Below are 27381 nucleotides of genomic sequence, written 5' to 3' on the forward strand. Positions count from 1 at the left end.
GCTAGCACGGGACATGCTGGCTAATGTTTGCCTGTGATGCTGCATAATTTGCCATAGGACCTGTCTGTTTCAGGATTCGCGTGTCTTTAAGTGTCGCTGGGTAGGCCATTAACATTTGCTGCTTGACACATTTTAATTTAGGTACACTTCCGAAAGCTAAAGCAGAGGGCACACGCGTGAGCGGAGGGACAGCTGTATCGATCAGCTAACATTTTAGTTGAACATGTTTTTTCTTTTTTCACCATTGTTGTCAGGGGAAAAACACATCAATGAAAATGTCAGAGGAAGAAATGTCAAGAGATTTGAGGAGAATAAAACAAAACAAGTACATTACATTTGATCTTAATGTTCAAATGCCTTTTTAAAAATTACCATGCAGTCACATTCAATTCAGTACGTCTGACCTGAACTACAAAATTAAAAATAAAATGCTGTTTTTGCAACTTTTGTATTGGCTTCACAGTTGTCCCATTAGCCGGTAATGTTATTCTTTGCACTCTAAATCTCCCTCCTTAAGAGCTCTCTTAATCATCACACTGATTTCTTTCTTTATCATCAGCCATCTGGTTTAGGTGAGTCTTCACTGCTGCGCTGAGACACACATCTGTGCCGTTCTGTCAGCCGCTGACAGTTGTAAGCCAAAAGAATACAATAGTCAGACACCGGCAGAGGTGATTTTGCATTCAAGACTTGCAGAACCTCCGGTGCTTGCCACACAAAGGTTAGCCAAAGCAAAGGGGCTGTTTGTGACGCACAGATAAAACCAGCTGCGAGCGGCGGCGACGAGCCCTGTGATTTGCTATTCTCGTATTTTTAGGTCTGTGCCTTTTTGACATTTTAGAGTTCTTGTTTTTAGCTAAGGTTTTGAGGTTGTATTGGTGTTTTTGTTGATGTTGTTGGGATTTTGTTGCAGAAACTCTTCCAAAGATTTTTTTGTTTGTTTGCTGGTGCTGTAAATACTCTTGCTTTTCCTTAAAGGTGAAGTGTGTAAGTGTTTCTGTGTTAAAACCTTGGATCCTAGTTTAATATGCAAAGACGGCTAGAAGTAAGCCATTTATAAATGTTCCAAACAGACTTAAGGTATAATGTTAAAAATCATTCGAATTCATTCCAAAAATCCAGGAAACGCTGAAATTCTTGGCCGATTCAGATCGTTCTCCCAGTTAGATCAACAGCTTTTTGTTATGGGACTTAAAGGGATAGTCATCAATTATTCATCTTCATGTTTTCCAAACCCGTGAGACTTTTGTTCACCTTCAAAGCACAAATTAAAATATTTTAAATTAATTCAAAAATTTATTTTTGTCCCTCCATTAAAAGTCTAAGGAACTAGCACTTTGCCGCTTCAAAACTTCATAAAGTAATTGGTAAACTAACTCATATGAATTGAGCGATTTAGTCAAAATTTTATATTCGTTTTATATGATGAACAGATTGAATTTATGCTTTTATTCTCATAAACATTGATCAGCGAACATAAAGGGAAGCTCAACCGTACATGCTTGAATCTTAATAACAAACCTCATTGGTTCTTGCGGAAGCTCAAATGTGCTGCATAACGCACAAGAATAAACCTCATTGGTTCTCGCAAGTCAAGCGAACATTCTTGAGCTTCCGTTTATCATAACTGATGTTTATGTTGATGAATGTTTATCAACACAATCCAGTCTCTTCTTAAAATTCGGACTAAACCGCTCAATTCATATAGATTATTTTTACAATCCCTTTATTAACTTTTTGAAGCATCAAAGTGGTAGTTGCGTGGACTGTCAATGGAGGCACAGAAATCTTTCAGATTTAATTAAAAAACCTTCATATGTGTTTAGAAGATGAATAACATGAGGGTGAGTAAATGAGTAAATGCTTTCACTTGAATAAAATCAAATAGATTATACAAAATGAAATGAAATTAAATCAATGCTATTGATGTTAGAGATGGATGTCATATGCATGAAAATGCTAATATCACCTAGTTGATTGATATTTCGTTTTGTGAAATTCATAAGGGATGTGCAAGAATCCTCTCATTTCCGTAACTATAAGTATGCCATTTTTACTTTCAAAACAGGCTTTTTTTGTTTGTGCATTCAGAGAGGTGGGGGTGGGGGGGATTTCTGTTTGATGACCAATGGCCCACAGTCCTCATTGAAAACAGCCCTCATTTTTCACATGTGTAAACTTTTGTAAACCATTCATTTATGATCGCACATGCATTCAATAGTGGCCGGCCATTCAAGACGACACAGCTCATGGAATATGCACAATGGACAAAGCTCGGAGAGTATGCGTGTGTGTGCATGTGCTCGTTCAAGTGCGCGTGGGTGTCCGCGTGAGTGTTTGTGCGCGTCTGCCTCCCCTCTCCACGAACACCTGTAAGCTGAGCGTTTGCGCTGGGTGAATATGGCCCATTGTTCTGGCTGGCAGAGTGGTGCTCATAAAGACCGCTCTGTGCCAGCCCTCCCCGCGCACCACTCTACCCCTCCAGCTCCTTATTGCTCCCGCACCGACTCTTCCTCCAAACAAATTTGCCGTAACTCTACCTGCAATTTGGCCTTGAATTGGGAGCAAATAGAGCAGGTATTGTGTGTCGTGGGGAATAAGAGTGGCGTGTGTGTAGAGGGTAAGGAGAGGGAGATATATTGGAAGGGGAGAGGTAAGGAAATGATACCCGGCTCTTTTATGTGGGGTAAAGTAGGACTCTTATCAGTGGGAGCACCCAGACAAGAGAGCTACTACTACGGGAAACTGGAGCAGCCTTCACCTGATAAAATACACCCCCCACCCCCCCAAAAAAAGAGACAGGAAAAGAGAAACAAATGCTCCGGTGTGTGTCTTCACGATTACAACCCACTGTGTGCTACAAGGTGGCACCTTTCTGCTCCGTGTCACCTGTCAGCCGACAGGTCTGAGAATGGCGTTCTTTGAGAATAGTTATGTGACAGATAAAAAAAATAGCATATTAAAATTCAACTAAGTCTTAACACCGATAATTAAAAAAAAAAAAAGAATAAAAATGAAAAATAAAATATATCTATAAAAAATGCCAGTTGCATCATTAGAAGTGTATGATAGTAGTAGTAGTTATATAATAAATTCAACTTAATCTTGTAATAAAGCACCAGTGCTTACAAAAAGATCATTAAAATAATAAATACATAATGTGCTGTCAGCTACATCTTAGTCTATGAGAAAGTGTACCCCATATTGCCCAATAGATTTAGATCGTAGGTGGATTTATGTCAGTTTTTTTGTGTGGAAATTATTATTTTTTTGTTGAACATATATATAAATGATTATCATTGATTTTGTTGTTTGAAGTAAATGCAGTTCCATATATTATGTTGATATACATTAAGATTAAGTACAATCACCTGTCAATAGTGAAGACTTTACATTTTAACATGTATTTTAAGATTGTTCTTTTTCAAGATGTTTAGATCAGATTTAGATCAAATCATACTGGGTCTAAAAGAACAACGACTGAAAAGTGTTTCATGATATGCCAGAAGATGGCAGTGCGGCATCACTCAATCCAAACATCCCCACCTAACTAAACCAAGCCAAAAAGCAGATGAGTTATTGACGTCCATAATCAGCCTCTCATTTGGCGTATTTCTACCCACCGTTGGCTCTATTTAAAATAATCAACACAATGTGATGACTTAATTTCTGAAGTCCAAGTACAGGGGCTGTTGTAGGCTGTGTTGGTAACACACTTTTAATGTGCTAATTCTCAAATGCCTGCTCTGAAGTGCTCAAGCCTGCACTCCACAACACAAAGTGCCAAAATGATATTGAAATTGGCTGCCAAAACGGGTCCGTCCTCCATTCCAAAAATCCAGCGAGATGCTGAAACACTTGGCCGATTCAGATTGTTCTCCCAGTTCGAGCAACGGCTTTTGTTAAGGGACTTATTCTCAAGTGCTTTCGCTCACATAAAATCAAATAGATATTTAAAATTAAATCAAATTTACATGCTAATTGATGTTAGAGATGGTTGCCGCGTGCATGAAAATGCTTAGTATTTTTATATTACGCTTAGTGAAATTCATTAGGGATGTGCAAGAAAACACACATTGTGTAGGTATTCGTTCATCATACTTCAGATTCAGTGCTTCTTTTCAGTTCATTCCATACATGGCCTTTTTTTGTTCTAATGTCATAATATAAGGAGGGAAAAGTGATTTATGCAGTAGATGTACTGTAAACATTTTCTTTTACTTGAATAGAAAAGAAAGAAATCTTCTTGGTCTCCCGTATTGCCTGTGATGTTCTTGTTTTTGAGAAGATTCCTTATTGTCTTGTTATATTACACCGAACCAAAGCTAAACTCTAATAGATATTGATGGTAACAGCAATAGTGATTTGTGGATTTCTTTTGGTGCTTTTTGTAGATTAATGGGCGGACAGGAAATTGCATTTCAGATGCAGTTTAATGAATAGATGTCATGGTCTGTATTAGGTTACTGCTGGTCCTGAGGCTCGCTGAATCATTGTAAGATGGGATTCGTGCAGGTGGAGAGGTTACAGAACGTGCCCTAAACAGAATACTGTAGGACTGAAGTACAGGAACTCACACGGGGGGGACGGGAAATTGAGCGCCTTGGCTCCGGAATGGCCGCCGAAGTCGCTGAACTGATCGTGAATACCTGGATGCGCTCTGACAAAGCCTCTATTTGCGTTTTTCGCAGATTCGGTTTCTCCCTTTCCTCTCTTTCACCCGGACCTTTCTCTTTCACTTCGGTCTGCTTTTGGGGTCCGTGGCCCTTCCCTCCCTGTTAAGGGCTCTCTGTGGGGGTGATATGAGTGTCTGGGCTGGAAGAATGGCCCCAGAACTCTGGGCATCTCTCTCTTGGCCGCTGGGCTGTGTGAAAGAGAGAAGGGTCACTTCCAAGCAGACGAGGTGTCGGCTAACATCAGCTGTCAATCAGACCCTGGCCCTCAGCTAGAATAACCAAACTCAAGAGATGGCATCCTGCGACAGGTTAAGGAACCACCAGGCATATGGAAACAAGATGGACGCTGCGGAGTAGAGACAAAGAATCAGGTTTTCTTTGTAACCGATTACTCCCTTAGTTTAGCTTTAAACTCCAATAGGTGCATTTTGTAAATAAAAATTGTATAGAGTCAAAAGCTGAAAAAAGATCTGTCAAAAGTATGCCGAAGGTTGATTTGTTATATTTTACATATTTTTAGCAGTAAATGAAGTCATTATGATTTTATGAATGCACAGATGGAAGATATTAATTCGACGTGAGGAAATTCTAATTACTTTGTCTGAGAAATATATTTTTCTCTAATTAATGGGAAACTCTACAGATGTTTGGCTGTATTTTGCAAGAAATGCGTTCGCTCTATAGGAGCAGGTACTAAAGAACCAAATGTTACAGAATTATTTTTTGTTGCATTTTTAGTGCACGATTTACATTTTTAATTGTATTGATCCATTGCTTTCTGCTTTATGTAAATGCGGTATATTTGTATTCATTTCTTTAACAAGTATTTGCTGTTAGTATGACAGGGAGCATTAAGAAAGAGGTCATTTAAAGATAGCATTTAAACCAGTGTTGATAATGCATAAATGATGTACTTTTGATGTGCCTAATTTGTGCTCCATGCGTTTTTTTTTCCCTCATTGAAATGTTCAGTGTGTGCGCATTGGGTAACAGTGCTGTAATGGATAGTGTGGAGGCCACGGAAATACATCTGACCTGTTTCTGCAAGATTCAGAGTATTTCCACTGCACTGCATGTGTGTGTGCTTGTGTGTGTGTGGTATGTTATGAGGACAACATGTCCCCACAAAGTTGATAATATCCATAATTCGTGTACTTGTTGGGACATTTTATTGGTCCCTATGAAAAAAAAACAGCTTATATATCATACTAAGTGATGTTTGTTGAAAATGTATAAATGCAGAAATTTTTCTGTGATGGTTAGGTTTAATTGTATGTTTAGGGTTATATACCATTTGCATAGTATAAAAATCATTAAATCTTTGGAAAATAAACAAAAAACATGGAAATCAAATGTAACACAAGGTCTTAGTGGTGTGCATTTATGCATATGAGTCTGTTGATCCTCAGTTGGAGGATGCATTTAGAAAAAGAAAAAAAACTAATAAAAAAACTCCTAAAACCTTAATTCTTTCACTGAATATCAAGTTTGATAACATCACTAGTTAATAGCATAAACTCTTCAGCTCATCAGCCTTCTAAACCTGGCAGATTCATTTATGTTATCTGTGAATGATATTGTCATGGCATGCTGTGATTTTTACTTTGCAGTAAATATTTCTCTCAGAAACTCATAGTGTGGAGATTTTTCATTTTGTTTCATCTTTTCTGTGATGAGTAGCTTGGATTAATGGCTTTACTCGAAACATTTTCGAGTCTGTGTGTTATATTATATAAACTCTCTCAGAAATGAGAAGGCTAAAATGAGGTAGATTGCAATATATAAAGTTGAGATTCATAGTAATTATTTTTATTGTTATTTTTTATAACTTGCTAATATTAAAAGAACAATAGCCTATATAAAGAAGAAAATTCTGTCTCCCTCTGCGGAGTATGTGAACATTTGTTTAAAGCCTTGGGGTGATGGTCATTAGGGTCACAGCTACTCGAGTAAGTATTATGCTGTATGTTTCAAGGCATTTTTGAAATAATATAAAGGAGAACGAAACTCTGTTGCAGACGATTGACTCACACTGTTTTCACACTGAAATACTTTAAAAGCGTCATCTGTGCTCACACATGACAGACTGTGAAAAATAATCATTGTGTTACTGTTATGTATTACTGGTTGTCAGGTGTTCTGAAGGTATTCAATAAAAAAAGAAATTAAATTGAAAGATTTTTCTAACAGTTTTCCAAATACATATACATGTGTGTGTGTGTGTATATATATAGGGTACAATAAATCCCAAATGTTGTTTTTTTTGTTCTTTAAATGTTTTTGATAAACTGCACAGTAGTTTAGAATCCAGTCCAATGATTGTTATGTTTTATAAATGCATTTTCAACTTTCCTTTGTTTGTTCCCTCTTTCTGTAGGTTTTTGTTGTGGTCGTGTGGAATTTTGAGCTCTATATGCTCCCGCTGGTTCTCTTGATGCTGCTGACCTGGAACTACGTTCTCATCGCTTCAGGGAAGGACACGAGACAGGGAGACGTGGTGAGTTCTGTCACACACTGACCTGCAGTTATATTTGCATCTACGCACCCTCTCCACTTTCTGCATTTAAGGCTTTCGAGGATTAAAACGGCTATTTGATTTCCAAATATTTGTATCCCATTCGGCACTCACAAAAAAAAAAAACTTTTTCAGAAATGGTTTTTCTAAGTACGGAACGAGTGGGAACCCGAGCATTTCTGCGTAGCACTCCAAGCTGTTTTATTTATTTAAATATTTTAATTAAAAAGGGCCACTACAGCGTCATTCTGAAGAAGACTTTTAGATTGTTTAGAAAGTGTCAAAATGGTCAGCAGCACTTGCATTACAGCACTGCTTTGATTTTGTTGTCTTTATAAGCTGCCGTTTGACTGAACGCGTGGGCTTAAAGCAGCAGTGGAACAGAGGTATAAAGAGAGCTCACCTTGAAGTTAATTGAATGGAATCGATTTTATAGCAGTGTAGATTTTTGAAAGTCATTTAGTTAGACTTTGAGGACATAATTGAATAAAAAGCTTAGTACTTGAATAAAATTGTCACCACCCAAGGTAGATAGTAAATTAATTGTAGATCATTATTTTAGGGTGTACATAAATCATTTTTTTTTTTTTTTTAAACCAGGAATAGTCCCATTATATATATCTGAAATATCTAGGATATGCTTTGAGTAAATGGGACAAGCATGTGAACTACATTTTTTTTGAGTGTCCTGAATATAAGCAATCAAAGTTTTACTGGTTTAGGGTCTGTTATTTTTTTTTTTTACCTTATAAGACACTCTTTGCAAAGCTTTTGTAAAGAACAGAGACCGTAAAAAGTAGCAAGAACTGAAGGACCTTTAGAAAGTGTCTGTACACAAATTATTTTGTCCTATAGATGGCGACATTGTTTGCAAAAACTCAAAATCTCACCAGAGCTCTGTTATACATTTATGTATAGGCTAATTTGTTATTTATTATTATACATCTGGTCAATACTGATACACTTTTTTCACTCCTGTTTTCACAGAAAAATCTAAAAATTATAAAGCACTAAAGACAAAATACATATTTTGTAATGCATATACGTATAACATAGAAAGTCTTCTATTCTATTTCTTTTTTATTTATTTAAGCATGTCCCGGGATAATTAATGATAAGTAAAGCAAAATTGTATTTTTTGTATATATATATATATATATATATATATATATATATATATATATATATATATATATATATATATATATATATATATATATATATATATATATATATATTACATATGTACAGCACTGCTTTGATCACACAATATTTTATTGTGTATTTCAATAACATAATGTACTTTTCATATATTATAAGCTTGAGCTTGTATGGTTATATATTGTAAATATATTTTTCTTCCACTGCTTTGAGCCAGTTGGGCCAGAAGTTAGGGATTCAGAACTAGGTAATGGGTTAAGGCGATACTGTCAGGACCTGTGGATTTAAAACACATGAGAGAGGGCTGGAGTCCGAGGTAATGCCTTTAACCCGTTATTCCACTCTCCACATCCCCTCTGCTCTCTAACAGGCCATTGTTCTGCATTTTGACGACTGTAACCACAACACACGGGCTGGTGAGAGCAAGAGAGTTCAGAAACAGTAAACACACACACACACATACACACATGTTTTCCATTAGCCTCAAACTCACTGATGAGCCTGAGCTTGGACACTATTTCCCTGCGCTTTACTATGAACTTCAGGGGAAGGAATTTTTGTCTTTAAGTGTGTGTGTGTGTGTGTGTGTGTGTGTGTGTGTGTGTGTGTGTGTGTGTGTGTGTGTGTGTGTGTGTGTGTGTGTGTGTGTGTGTGTGTGTGTGTGTGTGTGTGTGTGTGTGTGTGTGTGTGTGGTGTGTGTGTGTGTGTGTGTAATAATTAGTACCTGATTTCACTGATTTCCCAAATGCTGTTTTTTGTAACGTATATATATAAATAATAATATATTATTTATAATATAATGACTTAATATGTCACTTGCAACTTAAAGCTGTTTGTTGACTGCTGCCTTATCGGGAAGATATGCAGCAGCTTAGAAAAATCCATACTTTCCGAGTTTACAATTTCTGCTTTATTTTCATAAATACACACTCAGAGGACTGATGCGCTTTTTAAAGGACTAATATTCACCCAGTGGAAGTGTCCCATTCATGTTTTCATCACTACACTAGAGAGATGCCAGTGCTCCCTGTGCCTGGCAGGATGTCATTTCAGATAACTCTAACTGTAGCTCTGCACTAAATCTGCTGACACATAAATGTAGGCTGCGGCACTCCAGCGGGCCAAGTGTTGTGTGTGTGTGTTTTTTACCGAGAAAGTCAGAAATGAGAAACGGAGATACTGCCCAGCCTACACGGAAAGATTTTCTATGAAACTTTTCCAAGTGTTTGTATGACATCTGACTATCAGCATTGCATGTTTTTGTAATGTGGTGTAGCGCACCGTATACCCAGAGCGCTGTGGATGAGTGTGTGCTCAGATATCCTGTATTCACAGACAGACTCTACGTATGCTATGCTGAAAGCTGAACAGAAATATTCTTATAGCCATCTTCTCACCTTTTTTTCAATAAGGAATATATATATATATATATATATATATATATATATATATATATATATATATATATATATATATATATATTCAACATGGCCGCAGATAAATTTACAATTGCAACTCAAATCAGCTCATTAAATAAATACAATAATTCAATAACTATTCAATAATAATAATTCTGTATATTTACCGTTGTCCAAGATGATATTTCTCCCATAGCTGTGCTAGTTTCATGTCTTTTGTTTTCTGACTCCTTTCTTCTTGCATAATATAATAATTACAGTTAAAATCTGTATTTCATGGCCTTTATTTATTCGGTAAGAAGCTGTCACAGAAAAGTAGCCGGTTATTATTACAAATCAGACTGACCGTGCATTATCCATTGTTTGTTGTATCCCCGATGTCCACAGCCTAGTATGTTCTGGGAAAACAGGGACCCACTTTTAGCTGTCACATTTCTTGAAGGGACTTGTTACCTCTAGATGTGACATGCCAGCTCAACTCTTAACCTGTAGACAGATGACCCCTGACTCTCGTATTCTTTTGCTGTTCTCTGCCTGCCACCCTTCCACCAGATACCTGACCTCGCTGTCACGGGCTGTTATTGTTAAAGCTCCTTTTAACCATCTGGAATGGCTGTGCACTAAACACTAGACTACACTACCAAACTGTTGTTTTAAATCAACAGAATGGGAGAAGCTTAGCTAGCCTGGCTGCTGCGTAGCGCCACGATGTTGGTTTTTGTGTCAGAGTGAATAGACAATAGAAAAATAAACACGGGTTTAGATGCAAGACAAAGGGATGTGACTTCTGAACTACGCCTGTCGATCAACAGCACGTGATTGAAAGCTGCAATTTCTAATGCGCCATTCTGTTTCTTCCCCAAACAAAAGCAGCTGCGCAGCTGCGGAGGAAGAGCCCCCTACTGGTAGGGAGTTCAAATGCATCTATCCTAACCTGAAGGTAAGGGAGCACTGACACAGCTTGCCAAGCCGTTCTGACAGCAGCTGTCAGTGGCTAGCCCACCTCCTGCAGAGAGGCAGTGCTCACCACCCTAACACCACCCCTCACCTACGTTTGTTTGGAGACCTGGAAGCATTCGGGTGGGCTTCAGTGTGGCCGCTCAGGCTCAGTCAAGCATTGGACAGCTCAGTGTGAATGGAGGGGAATGAAGCCCATGGCTGGCCCTTGAAGACCCAGGCTGCTGAATTCACTGGCCTGGAAAACAGTTTACCAGATGTTTTGAAGGTGTTAATTATAGCATATACTGTCAGAGCTGGAGGAACACAGTGACATCTCTTTCACCAGCTCAAGCGCAATTAAGCATTCGAGGTTCTTTCTCGGCAACCTTGTCAGTGGTGGGAGAGAGGGTCTTAATTGTCAGGGTTACTCTCACCATGTCCTCCAGCAAGCTTGCCGTTTCTCCATTTTCTTCTCACATATTTTAAAAGGTTAATCATTTTTCCTAGCCTGTTATTTTTTGTGAACATTGCTGTATTGCTGCAAGCTTGGGGTTAAGGTTTTAAGCAAACTCTAAATCAGTGGTTCTCAACTCTTTTGACTGAATCATTTTAAGTCATCTTATGATTCCTTTATTGGAAGTTGCTAAACCACTGTTCTAAACCCTAAGTATTAAATCTCTATTAAAAGTGCAACTCATCCATCACAGTTTATGCTATGGACATGAATGATATGCTGTTTGTTTTGGAGATGTGTTATATTTTCCAAGGGGGTAATCTAGCACTCGGAAAGCGTCCCACCCATTGGGGCGGCCATTGCTAACCAAGCCATCACCTGCTGTTAGCATCCCCTTGACTCCCATTCATTTTTGAGTCACTTTGACAGTGAATAACTTTACATCTGAGACGTTTAAAGACTCAATTTGTCCATTGTTTATTTATAAAGAAACACGACAATGCATAAAAGGCTCCGTTACCTTGTATCTTACACTATCGCCCTGTAGAAGCTGTTTTTGTAAAAATAGGCTAACGATTGCGTCATAACCAACGCGACTCTGTCGCACAGTTGAGAAATTACCGTATAGACAGGAGGAGACGCTCGCAGGCAATCTTTTACTGTCTATGAGACAGCCGGGGGGACGTGGAGACATAAAGTCTGATAAAGTCAAGGGAGAAGAATGGGGAGAAACCGATAGTGAGCCAAAAGCAACGGAAGATAATATTTAAACAACGTGATTCAGATTTCACTTTCCACAACTACTAGAAGACCTACAGCTGTCAGACAGGAGGCTCACGTCACATCTACGTCCTCAAGCTCAGTCTGAGCCTGCGCAGTTCGCTTAGCCATCAGGAAGTGAGTGCTCCTTTACTGACATCACTTTCTGCCATTGAAGTCAGTGGGATAGCTCTGTCCATTTCTTTTACTGTCTATGATATTTTCTGATTGGATTTTTACTTGACAGATAAAATGTTTAAAACATCACATAAATTAAAAAACAACAACATTTATTTGACATTTTGTAATACATTTTACGCGTTGTTATAAAATTAAACTCATGATCATGATGTAACAAAAGTAGCAACACATTTTACATAACCAGAGAGAAATCTGTCATTCCACTAAATAAAAAATTAAGGCACTTTTTCTTTTTTCTTTTTTTTTTTACAATGAATTAATAGTCAATCAATCAATCAACTTTATTTATATAGCGCTTTGACAATGACGATTGTTTCAAAGCAGCTTCACAGTGTTAAACAGGACAATATTGCAATAAAATTTCATTTGGCTAGTTTGAATTGGATAGTTTATAGAATTAAATATGATCTAATTAATACATTTTATTTGTATATTTAGTTGAATAACTTGGATCATAGTTTTAGTGTCCCCAACTGAGCAAGCCAAAACTCCATCAGGGCACGATGGAAAAAAAAAAAAAACCTTGGGAGAAACCAGACTCAGTTGGGGTGCCAGTTCTCCTCTGGCCTATTATTAAACAGTGTATAATTATTATTCTGCCAACCTTGCAGGTCATAAATCATTTTAGATAGGAATATTCAAAATGTTGGGTATTACGCAAAAGACGGGTTCATTTAGGATGGCGCGTCGATTACACAAGAGTGTGAATACTTCAAAGATCGGAGTTAATGCACTGGAGACGGGTTTATTGAGGATGATATGCCGGTGAGGCAAATTCAGAGGAGACACCAATAGTGTGAATTTACATTTCATGCAAACTTTAAAGGTGAAATGTGTGAACAAAACATGGGCTTTAAATGTTAAATTACTTTTTTCCCTGTCCAATGCAAAAGTCTTCTCAACGAGTGTAAACACTGCTTTCATTACAAAATGCTGCCAGTGGTGGTTAAATTACACTTCACCTTTAGCTTCATTTTTTTGTTAATACATGACGACTGACTATTCATTTACTATATCGTACAAACCAAACCTATAGCTGTTTGTTCTTAGTCTGTTTGCTTATTTCCTCACAGCTAACAATGTCAGTGTTTTACATAAAACGGAGAGCAAGTTAGCGAATAAACTTTTTCCAACCTTTTTTTTCTTCTGGTTTGAGCAGCTAGTGTTTTGCCTTTTTTTCGGCGTGTGTAATTTGAAAAACAAACAGCCTGGATGGAGCTTCATGAATAAAGGATACGCTGGTACAGGTGGGCTGCTGTGGCGGGAAACGAAGGCCTGTCAAGCCCACCTCCATTGTCAATCACGAAACGACAACATAAAGAGAACCAGAGCAAGAGTCTGTCTGCCAGCCGTGCTCCTAGAGGCGCTTCATGGTAGAGCTTGTCTTACTCTCAGGCTGGTGTTTCAGCTGCGGGCTCAACAGGGACAACAAAAAAGCAAGAAGTGTGACGGCAGGGCCGGGAGAGGATGAGGAAGAGTGAGAAGAGGAGCCGAGAGGTGCTCTAGGCCTTTAATCCACCTCAGTGGTACCACCTCTTTCAGCGTTGTGCCCCCGTTAGCGAGACAGCGCTTCACCCGCGCCTGGCAGACACGTCTCCTCTCCTCCGTGCCAGCCCCTGACAGGTGACAAAATCAAAAGGTCACGTCACTTTGAACTGGCAGCGTTTGTTGCCCTGCTGATTTCCCCCGTGCCGCCACGGCTCGCAGGCGAGGTTGGAGGCGAAGCGGGGAGCAACTTTGGCAGCTCCTGAACTTCATCTTTGTGAACTTTTGTACCCGTGATTTTGCTAACAACACTGCAGCGCCATGTGATTTTTGTCACGGCTGCCGCTGCCATTGTTGACGCAGGCTTGTCTCGGGAAGCTGGGGTTTATTTACGGAACAGAAAGCCAGAGTGTTTTTCTGGGTCCTGTGGGTTCAGGGCTGCCGCGGATTACAGTAGAGCTCGAGCTGTGGGACCGACGACACAGCCGACTCCCGTGGCTTTTGGATACGCGCGACCCTGGCGTGTCCTCTTGACGGCCCATGTGCCCCGAACATCTCTGCCCCAAAGAGACGTACTGGCTGCTCCGTCTCTCTCCCACACATCCCAACTATTATTATGCCCATTGTCCTCATATTTGAATCATGACCTGCTCTTATTGAAACCTAATACTTCACACAAACAGAACGGACAGAGTTTCTTCCATCGCCAGCAGTCGTACTCTTTGACTCGAGCCCCTACAGAGGTCAGACCACAGTCAGCCAGTGCTGGCAAAAACTCAAGCCCTCCCTCTGACCAGCAGGGCTCTGACAGCCTGCGAAGAGGCTGTTTGGGCTCGATGTGCTCCGGCGAGAGCCCTTATCAGCCTTCCAGGCCTGGGCTCTCCCGGGCTTCTCGTCCACACGCGGCATACAAAGCAGGGCCAGCCCCTGAGCAGCTGGAGACGCTAGAGATGTCTCACATTTCAAAGAAGAGCTGGAGGAGGGGAGAGCGCGAGAGCTGAGAGGCAAGAAAAAAAAAAAACGAAAGTGCATATCTTCATGTTGGATGGCTTGTCTAGCTAGGGCGTCTATTCCCAGTGCACCTGTCACAGGGAAGGTTAGAATTAAAAGTGCAGATAGCAGGGTTCTTCCTTTACTGATGGCAGAAGGCAAGAAAAAGTGCATTAACTCGCCAGGATGGATGTCACGCCGCTGGTCTGGAGATGGTGCTGCTGCTAACCGAAAGGCCAAACAATGGACTTAAAGTCTGGCTCTGATGCTATTTTAGTCTGGATTTCTGTCTGCAAGTGAGACATATTGACTACCGAACCTTCAAGTTCAAGCTGCATAGGTTTGCTTGAAGTTCAACTTCCTCCAAGTTCTTTTCCCCAGCATATGACCTCTGACTAACCTAGCGATGGAGCAGGATTGCTCTTCTAGTCGATCCGTGTGCTATTAGACTTCCGCAAAACACCATCGCTAGTCTCCTCACAACACTGCGTGTATCTATCCTGAACCCTCCTTTTGTTTCTGCCGCAGGCTGCATTTACATAAGAGGCTTATAGCAGCCATACACTCTCTCTTTTAGACAAGACAAAGGAACAAAAGCTATTGTTTGCTAAGTAACAATTTTTGGATGTCACAAAAAAAAACTGATGAAATGCAATGAGCCAAAAAAAAAAAAAAAAGAAATCATCAAAAAGAAGATGTATTCCTCCCCGATAGCTTTTTGGTGTTTTCAAATGCCCGAGTTGTCGTATGTAAATAGCACACTCATGACCTTGAAGCTTTGATGCTGGATTGACAGGAGGAACCACAAGAAGAAAAATAATGATCTATGTCTTTTCAGTCCTCCGGCAACAAAAACAGACATGTGATATACAATCCTCTGGGCTCCTGTGAGCCACGGAGGCCAAATATAATGTTTTCAGTTGACCGAGATAAACTCTTTATTTATGTGCCAACATATCGTCTGATTATTTTGGTGTCTACAGTTCTGATGAACAAGCCAATGAGATCTGAATAATTAATGCTGCCAAATTACCAGCTCACACAGGAAGGCTTTTTTCTTCTTCTGTTTGAGAGAGTGAAACATATGTGGCATCATTTAGATTCTATAAACTCAACAGCTTTCCCAAGAATAAATAAATGTGACGTAAATCTGGTTTATTTTATTCTTTTTTATTTGTACCTTTATTTGATCTGCCTTTATAAGTAGATTTTCAAATTGCAATAGTGTAAATAGTGCTTGTCTGTGCAAAATTCATGGCTATGATGTTGTGGGTGGTTATCAGGTGGTTGCCATGTATTGCTAAGGTGTTCTGTTTAATTGATATTGCAGTTTAAAAAGGTGTTGCTAGGTGGTTGCTAGGATGTTCTGGGTGATTTGTGAAGTGGTTGCTTACTAGTCTAAATCAGAAGAACCCACTTCTATGAATCTATTACTGTGTTTCCATCCACCGTATTTTTATGCACATACTGTACATGAAAAAGTAAAATAAAATAAAAAAGTGCCTAAAATACTTATGCGCTCAATGTCTGTATATATATCCAATATGAAAAAAAGCACGTAAACTACATGGGAAACACATTTACTAAATAGATTCCTTAATGTGCATCCCAAAAAAAAATCTGATTACTTTGGGATACTTTTGGTCATTCTGAAATGCCTGAGTAAATTCTGTCATCAAAGGGGTTCAGGATTACCTTCCAGAACTGTTTTACATGGCCGTGATCGCATACAGCAGGAATCCACTTCCGAAAGTAACTGTATTGTGTTTGTCTGCATGCTCTGAGTAATTTATTATATATACAATTAATATATACAGTGTCTTCTACTGGAGCAAATTCATTTTTTTTATATATATTTAGGGTTATATTTAGGGCCAGGTTATCATGAAGTGATGATTTGTTTCTTTTCAGCTGGCTGGATGGAAACGTTCCTTTATATGTTTTAATGCGCTATTCCAATTTCAAATTCTCTGTCTCTGTGATATTCTGGTCTGTAGATACAGAGGCTAATTTTTTATTTCACCAGGTACAACATGTTCCTGGAACAACCTTACAATCAACCAATTAGATTTGATGGACAAGTTTATAGTTTATGTAAAGTAGGCTTACAACCAGGGTCAGGTACTTCTACATCAGTGTTATTCAACTATAATTTCCCTCTGTTTTTTGTGATAAATTATGGTTAGGGATAGGGTTAGGACTACATTTTTGAAAATCACGGTGACTGTAGTTACAGTATGGCTATATGGTAATACTTTATTTTAAGGTTCAGTTATTAACTATTAACTAGTTGCTTATTAGCATGCATATTAATAGGATAATGGCTGTTTATTAGTACTTATAAAGCACATATTAATGCCTTATTCTGCATGACCATATTCTACATCCCTTAATCCAACCCAATACCTAAACTTAAATGCTACAAAAACTACCTTACTAACTATTAATAAGCAGTTAATTAGGAGTTTATTGAGGCAAAAGTTGTAGTTAATAGTGAATATGTGTTCCCTATACTAAAGTGTTACCGGCTATATACAGAGGTGGACAGTATTGAAGCATTTTTACTTTCCAATGAATGTTTTATTATTATTATTATTTTTTTTTAAGTATATGCAGTTTATCAGTGTTCTTCTTTGGAAAACTTTTACTTCACAACATTCCAAACATAATATTGTACTTTTTATAGCAATAAATTTCATATTGAATATAATTTAATACTTAATTACATTAAACATTTAATACTGTAAACACTGTAAAAAAAAATAAAATAAAATAAAAACAGGGCCCAATTAGTGACTGATCACGTATACATTTTTCAGTTGGCCAAATTGAATTTCTGTAGATTGATACAATTTAATTAACAGAAATTCAATTTGGCCAACTGAAAAATGTAGATCACTAGAAAAATTTCAATTTGGGTCTGAATTTTTTTACAGTGTAAAAGTATTCAAGTTTACTTGAATTTTACTCAAGTAAAACTATTCAAAGTTACATGTAAGAAAGTACTACATTTTAAATGTAAATGAGTATTAAAGGTAAGAAAACAACAACTTTTATTTATGAAATGTAATGCATTAAAAAGTATGACATATATTATGCTTTGGAATGCATGCATTAAAAGTTTTCTAAAGAAAAACACTGATAAAGTATATATATAAAAAAAAAAATATTGAGTAGAAAGTAAAAATACTCCACTACGATTATTCAGAGATGTAAGCAAGCAAATATCCCCCCCCCCCCCCCCAAGCTTTTGAGCCTGGAATTATTGTTAATTATTGTTAATTATATTAATTGATCATTGTTAAATTATTAGTATTACAATAGCCTATTAATAAAATTATTATTAGATATTTAACTAAAGTACAGGGAGTTCATTTACAACAGCATATGGTACAAACATATTCATAAACTGAAATATAAACTGACAAAGTATTTTGATACTGTATGTGTGCATTCATATAAATGTGCCTTTCACACTGCTAAACGATTAGCTGCCCTCTATCTTGCTTTCAATATTCTCTGCATCACTCTTTTCATCATTCTTTCTGGTTTGTGTTCGTATGTTCTTCTGGGAGAATCGAATAGCCAGCAGCGTTTCTTAAGGTCATGGACATTCAGCTCTTTGTATGCTTGAGTTAAGTATGAAAACCTGAAGGGGTTTTGAAGGGACCATTGTTGGCCTGGATCTGGTCCACTGAAGCACATAGTTAACGTTCTATGTCATCAGCCTCCTTTTGCCAAAGGCTCTATTGAGGTTTTAACCTTATGGACAAGAGGACACAACTGATGACTTTAGAGACTGAGGTCAGACTCTGAGGGTTTGCTTTCTATCAGGGGACTATGTGCTATCATTTGTTTTCACTTGAAGATGTGGAGATGTTCCTAAGTGTACATGTGAAATTGATTTTCTCTTTGTTTTGTTTTTTTCTTCTCTTCAACCCCCCCATTCTCTTCTCTTTTGTTCTGCTTTTCACAATGCACATCAGCAAGCTGTGGAGGATTTGCTGGAGGACGAGGAGGAAGACTTTGACAGAGATGACAAGGTAATTATCGGTGCCACTCTCAAACATGTATTTCAACACAGATGTATATTTAATACTCAGATGTTCTTCTCTAAAGTGAAATGAAATGAAAATGCAGTAGTTCTTATGTTTGACTCACTCAAATACCAATAGGTCATTGTTTTGTGTGTGTGTGTGTGTGTGTGTGTGTGTGGGTGTGTGTGTGTGTGTATTTAACACTTACAGCCACATATTAAAGGTCCACAGCTAGTCTTTCAGAGAAGCTAGTGTTTGAATTCTACAGGGTTCCAGTACATGCTTCCTTTTTACCCAGAAAAAAGAGGGAACCACATAGGCATAAATAAACTTGGCTTCAGGGTCTCTGTGTTGCGCTTCTGATATTTCTCAAGGCCTTTGAAGTGCAATTAATAGCATTCAAATGACCTCAGGCCAAATGCCCCAGCAGCATTCACAAGAAAGCATTTGAATGGTTCTGAACGGGCAGATTCATATTATTGCTCATCAAAATACTAGCGCTCATGTATTTTGTCAGAAAATGGGTCAAGAAGAATGTCAACAAGTACATTTTTCGAGCAACGTGACTGTATTAAGATGAAAACATAACCTATGACATCTAATATACATTTTTCTTTAGTGGACTTTGGAAGAGCATGAAGTAGAAGGTCGTAGGCAGAAGAATGAACTGGGTATCGACATTAACGTCAAGGATTTCTCCAGACAGATTAGCTCTGAGGAGTTGTTGGAAAGTTGAGAAGGGCTACTTTTCTTCTCTGATGTCCTCTCTCTGTTTTTTTTACCTTATCATGGTCTTAGTTTCCATAGTTTTGCATAGTTTTGTTTTTATTTTTTATAACTGGGTAGAATGATTTAAATTTAGAGCTATCTATCTATCTATCTATCTATCTATCTATCTATCTATCTATCTATCTATCTATCTATCTATCTATCTATCTATCTATCTATCTATCTATCTATCTATCTATCTATCTATCTATCTATCTATCTATCCATCCATCCATCCATCCATCCATCCATCCATCCATCCATCCATCCATCCATCCATCCATCCATCCATCCATCTATCATCAATCAATGTTTATTTATAGAGCACATTTAAAAACCACCAAGGTTGACCAAAGTGCTGTAGAAGGTATACAAGAAAAAAAGTAAAACGAGAAAAAAATAAGTAAAAGAACAAGAACAGGCACACAAATAAACAATCAACAATAAACAAGGAGAGCATACTAAGCAGTGTTAAAAGCCAATGAAAATAAATATGTCTTGAGATAAGATTTAGATGTATTTAGAGAAGGAGCTACCCTAATATAGGGAGGAAGGCTATTCCAAATGGGTCCAGCAGTAGCGAAAGCATGATCGCTGTGATTTTTAAGTCTAACCCTAGGCACTGTCAATTTGGCCACGATCATGTGATCTCAAGTCTTGTGTCGGGCTATACGGAACTAACAGATCAGTAAGATAGCGAGGTGCTAGGTCATTGAGGGCTTTATAAAATTTCCTATATAAAAAGCCAATCCTATACTTCACAGGGAGCCAGTGCAGAGACATTAAAATTGGTGTTATATGATCATATTTTAGTTTCCTGTCAAGCATTCTAGCAGCAACGTTTTGGAGCCGCTGCAGACGAGAGATGGAGGCCTAGGAGATACCATAGTACAGTGAGTTACAGTTGTCAAGTCGCAATGTTACAAAGGCATGGATTGTAATTTCAAAATTGCTCCTCAATAAATAAAGGGTTTAATCTTATTAAGAAGGCAAAGATAGAAGCATGATTTGACAACAGCAGTGGTCTGTTTGTCAAACTTTAAGCTGGTGTCAAAAAGGATGCCCAGATTCCTGACACACTAGGTGTTTCTCAATGTCAAGGATGCTTCCTTGGAAGGACAGATCCTTCCAAGTCACTTCCTTCAGAGGCTAGGCGAGGCTCTTCTTTAGCATTCGGAGAACACGTAAATGGAACAGGCTAGCAAGTGCACGTCATTGCGTCATTACGTCCGTTGGCCATCACTAACGTTATGTGTAACGTTATTTGTATTTGTTTTAATATCAATACAGTAGTAATTTGTACCGGTATTTAAACGTTAAACTTTACTTATATTTACTACGGTTATAACAAATGTTTGGTAACGTAAATAAAAGCATCGTGGCAGCGAGGTGAGGGTCCGTGAGAGCGGGCCGGTGGAGTGATAATGAGCGGCAGCTGATCGCCACACCGGTCTCGGCTCACGGCAGTGACGGGAGTATAATTGGAGGAGCATGGAAGACGAGAGAGGACTAGGCCTGGACTTTATGTTATCGTTTGTTTATGTTTTATTATGTGTGTGCGGGCAGTCGCCCGTGAGGGGGCTATTATAAAGTTGTTGAACGTTTGCCGGTTCCCGCCTCCTTCCTTCCCATCTACAAACCCCGATACAAGCATATTTACCCCGTTCACGCTCCGAGTCCGACTCCGAGAACGTCTGATAGCAAAGCTGCGCGCATAGGATTGTGGGTGATTTGAGAACGCGAAGTGCGCGAAGGCTACTCATATGCATCCTTTCCTGTATATGACATATTTTTCGAACGAAGGACTCAGTCTTGGTTGAATTCCGAGGATCCTCGACATTGGAACAGTCCTTCGTCGGATGTCGATGACGTAGCATCCTTAGAATTCTGGCTTCCGAGGATCCTTCCTTGACATTGAGAAACGCCTACTGTGTGCTATATGGGGTGAGAATTCAGAGATCAAAATCAAATGCCAACTTATACATGTTCTATACATATACAACATATACATGTTTTAAGTAGATACAAAACATGAACACATATGTTGGATTTTGTATTTAAATAAATAAATTAAATGTCTTGACATTTATCAATTTTTTTATCAATCTTTTTTTCCGCTTTTAAACAAAATCTGTGTGGTTACGGTTGCACACTTAGAGCATTTATATGGCACACAAAAAAAAACAGAATTAATGGCTATTAATTTGCTATATTTGTTTACAATAAATACAACTAGAAGGCACAAAAAAGTATATATTTGAAATAAAAGTAAAAAGATAGTTGTCAACAGAAGCTTTTTAATACATGTTTAGGTCGAATTTGTGACTCATTTATTTGATTTGATTATTCATTTTTAAATATAATTTCTTTGGTAAGTTTCATTAAAAATTGCACAGACTTACCCGTGTTACAGATGACAGAAGCTTCATATCGCAATACAAGTGCAATACAAATGCAGGGCCATAACCACCTTAGACATTGAGGTGGAAAAGTTCCCTCCCTAATTAAAAATAGCCAAATTGGCTATTAATTGTAAAAGTTAAAATGTAAAAGTTACATTTTTAGTCTAGTCTGCCTCAGCGGTCTAACAGTGCTCATCAATGTCAAAATGATTTGAGATGGCCAATACAATTAAAGTATGGGGGGTTTACTGTTCACAGAGGCAGAGTGTGAATTCAAACGTGAAGTGTAAGTTTAACGTTGAAACAGAGTGAGGCAAGATGTAAACAACGTAAATGTAATAATAGTAATATTATATGTCAACTGTTTTCCGATAGAAATGTTAAACGACCAACAGTAACAGCCAGCGATGCAAACTACTTTTTCTCAAATACGGCCATTTTGAATTGAAGTTACCCCCACCCCCCCAATCTTCAAGACATTACAACCTTGATAGAATGTGATGAAAAATACAGTGATGCAGAAATTTGTCAGGCTACACAGATACTATATAGAAAAAAGTAGCTTGGTATTTCAATAGCCACACTATTTGGGAAAACATAGCTGCAATAATACTCCTCAACACTAGTTTGCAGTTCTTTCTTTTAGTCTCTTTACTTTCGTTGTTTGTTGATGACCTCACACTCTCATTACCTTCTCTGTTTGTTCAAACAGTAAAATACTGAGGTCACATCAGGGTAGGACCACTTTTACTGGATGAAGGAAAGGGGAAAAAATGGATAAATGTGCCAAGGCCTCATTTTAATTGAACTTGAAGCATATGTTGCAAGTATGTGCAATAAGTCCCAGATGTTTAGGCCAGACCTAGTCTTCAGCTCTTCCTTAGTCTCCACTAGGAAGCTATTAGCTGGATAACCTTTGCCCCAGGGGCTAAATGGGGTATTACATGGCAGGCACCTGTTTTGAATTGGACTGAAGACCTCTTGCAGGCGTAGTTTGAGCCAAGACATGTGTTTCTACTTAACAAACTGTTTCGTGATAGTTAAAAGTGTCTTTCTTCAGACTCACTGCAGATATTAGTCAATTACTCTTAATGAAAGTCCAAAGTCAAGGCTAATTGATGGAGACGGCTCAGTTGTTTTGCTCAAGTAGGCAATTGGTTTCAAAACAAGAAAAAGGGAGGGAAAAGAAGAGAGAAAGATCAGGTGAAAGCAAGGTTAGTTCAAGTGACAATGTAAAAGTGCTTTAAAATAGGTGATTTTTGCAGTGTGCCTGGCTATGTGAAATCAAATCAGTGTTGAGGAAACTACTTTTAAACAAGTTTAACTACAGTCAAACTTTTCCCTTTTTTACTGTAGTTTGCTACTTTGCATGTTACTAACAAAATGTGCCTCGAGCATTTGACCTTTTCGATATCCCTGCTTCTTTAAAGAGCAAAAGTCCTGTAAACATAATTTTGGGGTTGGGAGCAGGGTTTTGGGAGAAGAGCGATCTCCTGCTGCTATTTTCAGATTGACGTCAATGGAAAAGTAATTTGTGAAAAGCAAGTTATTACATTTAGATGATAGATTATGAAGACATAATGTTCTTTGGAATAGAGTAGACAGATACATTTTCCACAATAAATGAGCAAGTAAATAGGGTCAATTTTGATTTCATGTTTGCCTCAGATTATTTAGCTTCTGGCCTTGAAAGCTACAGTTTCAAAATAACTTCTACACTGTAAAAATTATATATTTTTTAAAAAAGTTACCCGGTCAATACAATGGACATTTTTGAGAATCGACAACCTTTATTCAAATATTACAAATATTATTAAAATATTTTCTAAGCATATTAGGTAATTGTGTTGTGTTTGAGATGCCGCATTGAAACATGCCAAATTGTGCTTTTTTTCATGATTTATCACATTTTTATGTGGTTCAGATACAATAATATATTTATATGTTTCTATTTATAAAACCAGTTTCCTTAATTGTATCAACTGAAATGTTTTATTTCAATAAACTCTAAATTTTAAGGCAAACATGTTACTTACTTTTTTAAGTTAAACCAACAAAAAATGTTTACAGTGTACTGTACTTTTTGTGTCATGGGTTTTAGGGTTAAACAAGTTGGATATCTATTTGCAGTATGCAAAAGCATGCTCGCTGTATGACTTTGTAAGCCATTTGCTTGCCACACAAACTTTTCTCTTTGCCGGCTAGTGCCAGTGTGTGTGCATGTAGATAGTGTACATATGTGTGTTTACAGTGCTGAATAGCTCTCTGGAGAGCTCCCAGACTGCACCAAATTCATCAGCAATCCCGGCAATAACAGCCAAAATATTTTAACACCTGCTCCGCCAAACACATGTAAACACACAGGCAGAATGGCAGGTAATTATCCAGGTGATAATGAATGTGCCTCACATTGTTAAACCTCTCTCAGATATGCTAGTGTGGAATTAAGCAGTAGCATCGGGCACGCTACGATAACATGCCTAATGCTCCACTTGTGCCACAGCTGTCTCGCACTTGTGTGCAGCCACTTTCTCAAAGAAAGTTTGCGAAGGTTTTGTATTTTCATTAGCATTCACTATTTTCATGCATCAAATACTCAACTGTCACAAAGCAGATGTTGGAAGCCTAGTCTTTCTTGCTCTGGTAACATTTCGAGAAGAGCTATGATGTTGCTTTAAATGGAATAGTTCACCTAAAATCATATTTCTGTTATCATTTACTCACCCTCATGTCAGTATTAAACTGATAGGACGTTCTTCTGTGGAACACAAATGGAGAAGTTTTAAACAGTGTGCTGGTCGCTCTTTTCCATACAATGTAATGAGACTTAAAGGAACACTCCACTTTTTTTGAAAATAGGCTAATTTTCCAAGTACCTTTTTTAATCCATTCAGCCAATCTCTGTATCTGGTGGTACACTCTAAAAAATTCTGAGTAAAAAACAACCCAATGTTGGGTCAAATATGGACTAACCTAGCAGTTGGGTTGTTTTAACCCAGCAATTGGGTTGTCTTAAAACCCAACCGCAGGATTAAAACAACCCAATTGCTGGGTTAGTCCATATTTGACCCAACATTGGGTTAAAACAACCCAGCATTTTTTAGAGTGTAGCAATTTTAGCATAGCTTAGCATACATTATTGAATCATATTAGACCATTAGCATGACTCCAAAAAATGATTTTTTTCAAAGATAATTTATTTCCTATTTAAAACTTGACTATTCTGTAGTTATATTGTATACTAAGACCAAATGAAAATTAAAAGTTTAAATGTTTTTTATACCGATATAGATAGGAACTATTTTCTGATTCCTGCATAGTAATCGTGGAACGGTCATTCCATGGGTTTGTGGTCCTACCATGGGTTCAGTGGCGAAATGATATCACGCAGCGCCTGAAAGTAGTCCTCAGATGCGTAACTTCCAATGCGACCGGCACTGCGTTCCTCAGATGCGTAACTTCCAATGCGACCGGCACTGCGTTTTTGTCGTTGCAAAGAATGCAGATTTGCAGCTGGCAAATTATGTAGTGGACCAAGGATGTATGAAGTAACAAAAGAATCAGTGGTTGACTGCTCTGAACTATAGATAGCTAGACACCAGTAGATTCAAATAAGAAACTGCGTGTTTGCTCAAAGCATTTGGGACCAGATGACTATTTGGAAAACATGGACAGTTTTACCACGGTATGCCATCTAACTCTAAAGGATATGGCCAGACAGGGCGAAGTGTCAAGTGCCCATGGCTGCAAGTATAACATTATTATTATTTTTTTGTTAGCTTGAACGACCAGATTAAAAAGCACTGCCGTTGTCTTTAGCTAGCGTTACCTGTGAATGAAATCACTAAGCGTGGGGGTTTGCGCGGCCATTTGGTTTATACATAGGGTTGGGTATCGTTTAGGTTTTTTTCGATTACCTTTTAAAATGGTACCGGTGCCTAAACAGTCCCTGAACCGATACGTTTAATAAAATAAAAAAAAACACACAAAACGATGGTGGATAACATTAAAGGAAGTGTATGTAAGCTTGTGGTCAAAAATGGCACTGCAATCACTATCCCCTCTCCCCCTCAAGTAGTCCATATGCGACATCATATGTTAATTAAAATCTCTTGAAGCAACGAAAATACATTTTGGTCCAAAAATATCAAAAACTACGACTTTATTCAGCATCGTCTTCTCTTCCGTGGTCCTCAAATAAAGATTCAAACGGTCATGAATCAGTGAATCAATCAATGATTTGGATCGCGTGTCAAACTGCTGAAATCACGTGACATTAGCGATCCGTTCCATTCATCCAAATATTGGACATAACTACGATTTTCAGTCATTTCAGATTACTACTTTCAGATTTTCAGGTCAGTGCCACCCCCTGATTGAAACTTGTCCACCCCTTGGCCATCCCTGTTGCACAAGCATTTTGACCGCATTAACAGCTGACTATTCTCTGTTCAAAGAACTATGACACTGGTACAAGGGCCATGTACACACTCCAGCTAAACTTACAGTTCACCTCTTAATGTGGAAAAAATAACAAGTCCAAAGATCCCATAATAAGTGGACATAGCAACACTGCAAGAGCACGCTTTGCAAACCAGCTTTGCAAACATAAAACTCAGACGTGAAGACATGAACGCAATGGCCAAACACATCCATCAAGTGATGAAAAACAATGGAAAAGTAGTGCAGTGGATGGATTTTCACACAGAACTCGATTCTGCATTTTAAAAATATTATAGACAGGGCAGTGGAATAAAAAAAATAAAAAAATATTTAACTTGTGCGCCATGTTTTGAGATTGCTGTGTCGGGTGCGAGACATTGCAAAAAAACGTGAGATGCGAGCGCAGCAGACAAACAAGATTTCTCTTTTTTGTGACAGTTTGTTAACGTTAATGTGCATCATGTTTCATCTTGACAAACAATGTTCACTTAACCTTTAAGCTCAACTGATAGGAACTGATTTGAGCTGCAGAGAATATTGGAAAATTGGCACAAGGAATAGTAATCTGTAGGATTGCAGAACTGTTATTGCAGTTAAACCGGTTTAACCAGTGTCTGTTGAGGTGCAGTTACATGAAATTCATTATCACTTACCTGGCCACCCCTGAAAAAAAGTTCTAGCTATGCCCCTGCTGAACAACCACAAAGTCTTGGGACTGCAAATAGAAAGGACCACTTATATATAACTTATATGGGACTGTTTTGTCTCTTTTTGAAAACTGAATTTCCCATTAATTCGAACGGAATTCAAAAGAGCAGCCTGGACATTTTTTAGCAAAACCTCTCATTTTGTGTTCCATAGAAGAAAGTATTGACAAGAGTGGTTGAATAACAGATCATTTTTAAATGTATTTTTCAGTAACATGCACTACAGCATCCCATTCATTTTCTATTCCAATCATTTTTTGTTTTTATTTGTTTGTTTGTTTTTTTGGACATGCTAATTGATGATATGGCTATTTCGGTGATGTCATCTGAACCGGTGTTGTGCGGACATGTGTCCAGAGAGTATGGAGGGATAATCAGTGCTAGTGCTCTGTCTGAGGAGCAGCCAGGATGATAGCGCCAGTGTCT

At 38.1% G+C, this 27381-nt stretch overlaps 1 protein-coding gene across 6 annotated transcripts in view; it reads left to right on the forward strand.

The window, feature by feature from the left end:
• The window catches only part of mctp1a (multiple C2 domains, transmembrane 1a), a 259323-nt gene that overhangs the window by 198605 nt on the left and 33337 nt on the right, over positions 1–27381 (forward strand). For all 6 annotated transcript variants that reach the window (XM_067438205.1, XM_067438204.1, XM_067438207.1 and 3 more), the window contains 2 exons: positions 7054–7173; positions 18585–18641. In XM_067438205.1, coding sequence (XP_067294306.1) covers positions 7054–7173; positions 18585–18641 — 177 coding nt within the window. The remainder of the gene's footprint in view (positions 1–7053; positions 7174–18584; positions 18642–27381) is intronic.

Source organism: Pseudorasbora parva, chromosome 3, assembly GCF_024679245.1.
Source record: "Pseudorasbora parva isolate DD20220531a chromosome 3, ASM2467924v1, whole genome shotgun sequence".
In the NCBI taxonomy this organism is placed as follows: domain Eukaryota; kingdom Metazoa; phylum Chordata; class Actinopteri; order Cypriniformes; family Gobionidae; genus Pseudorasbora; species Pseudorasbora parva.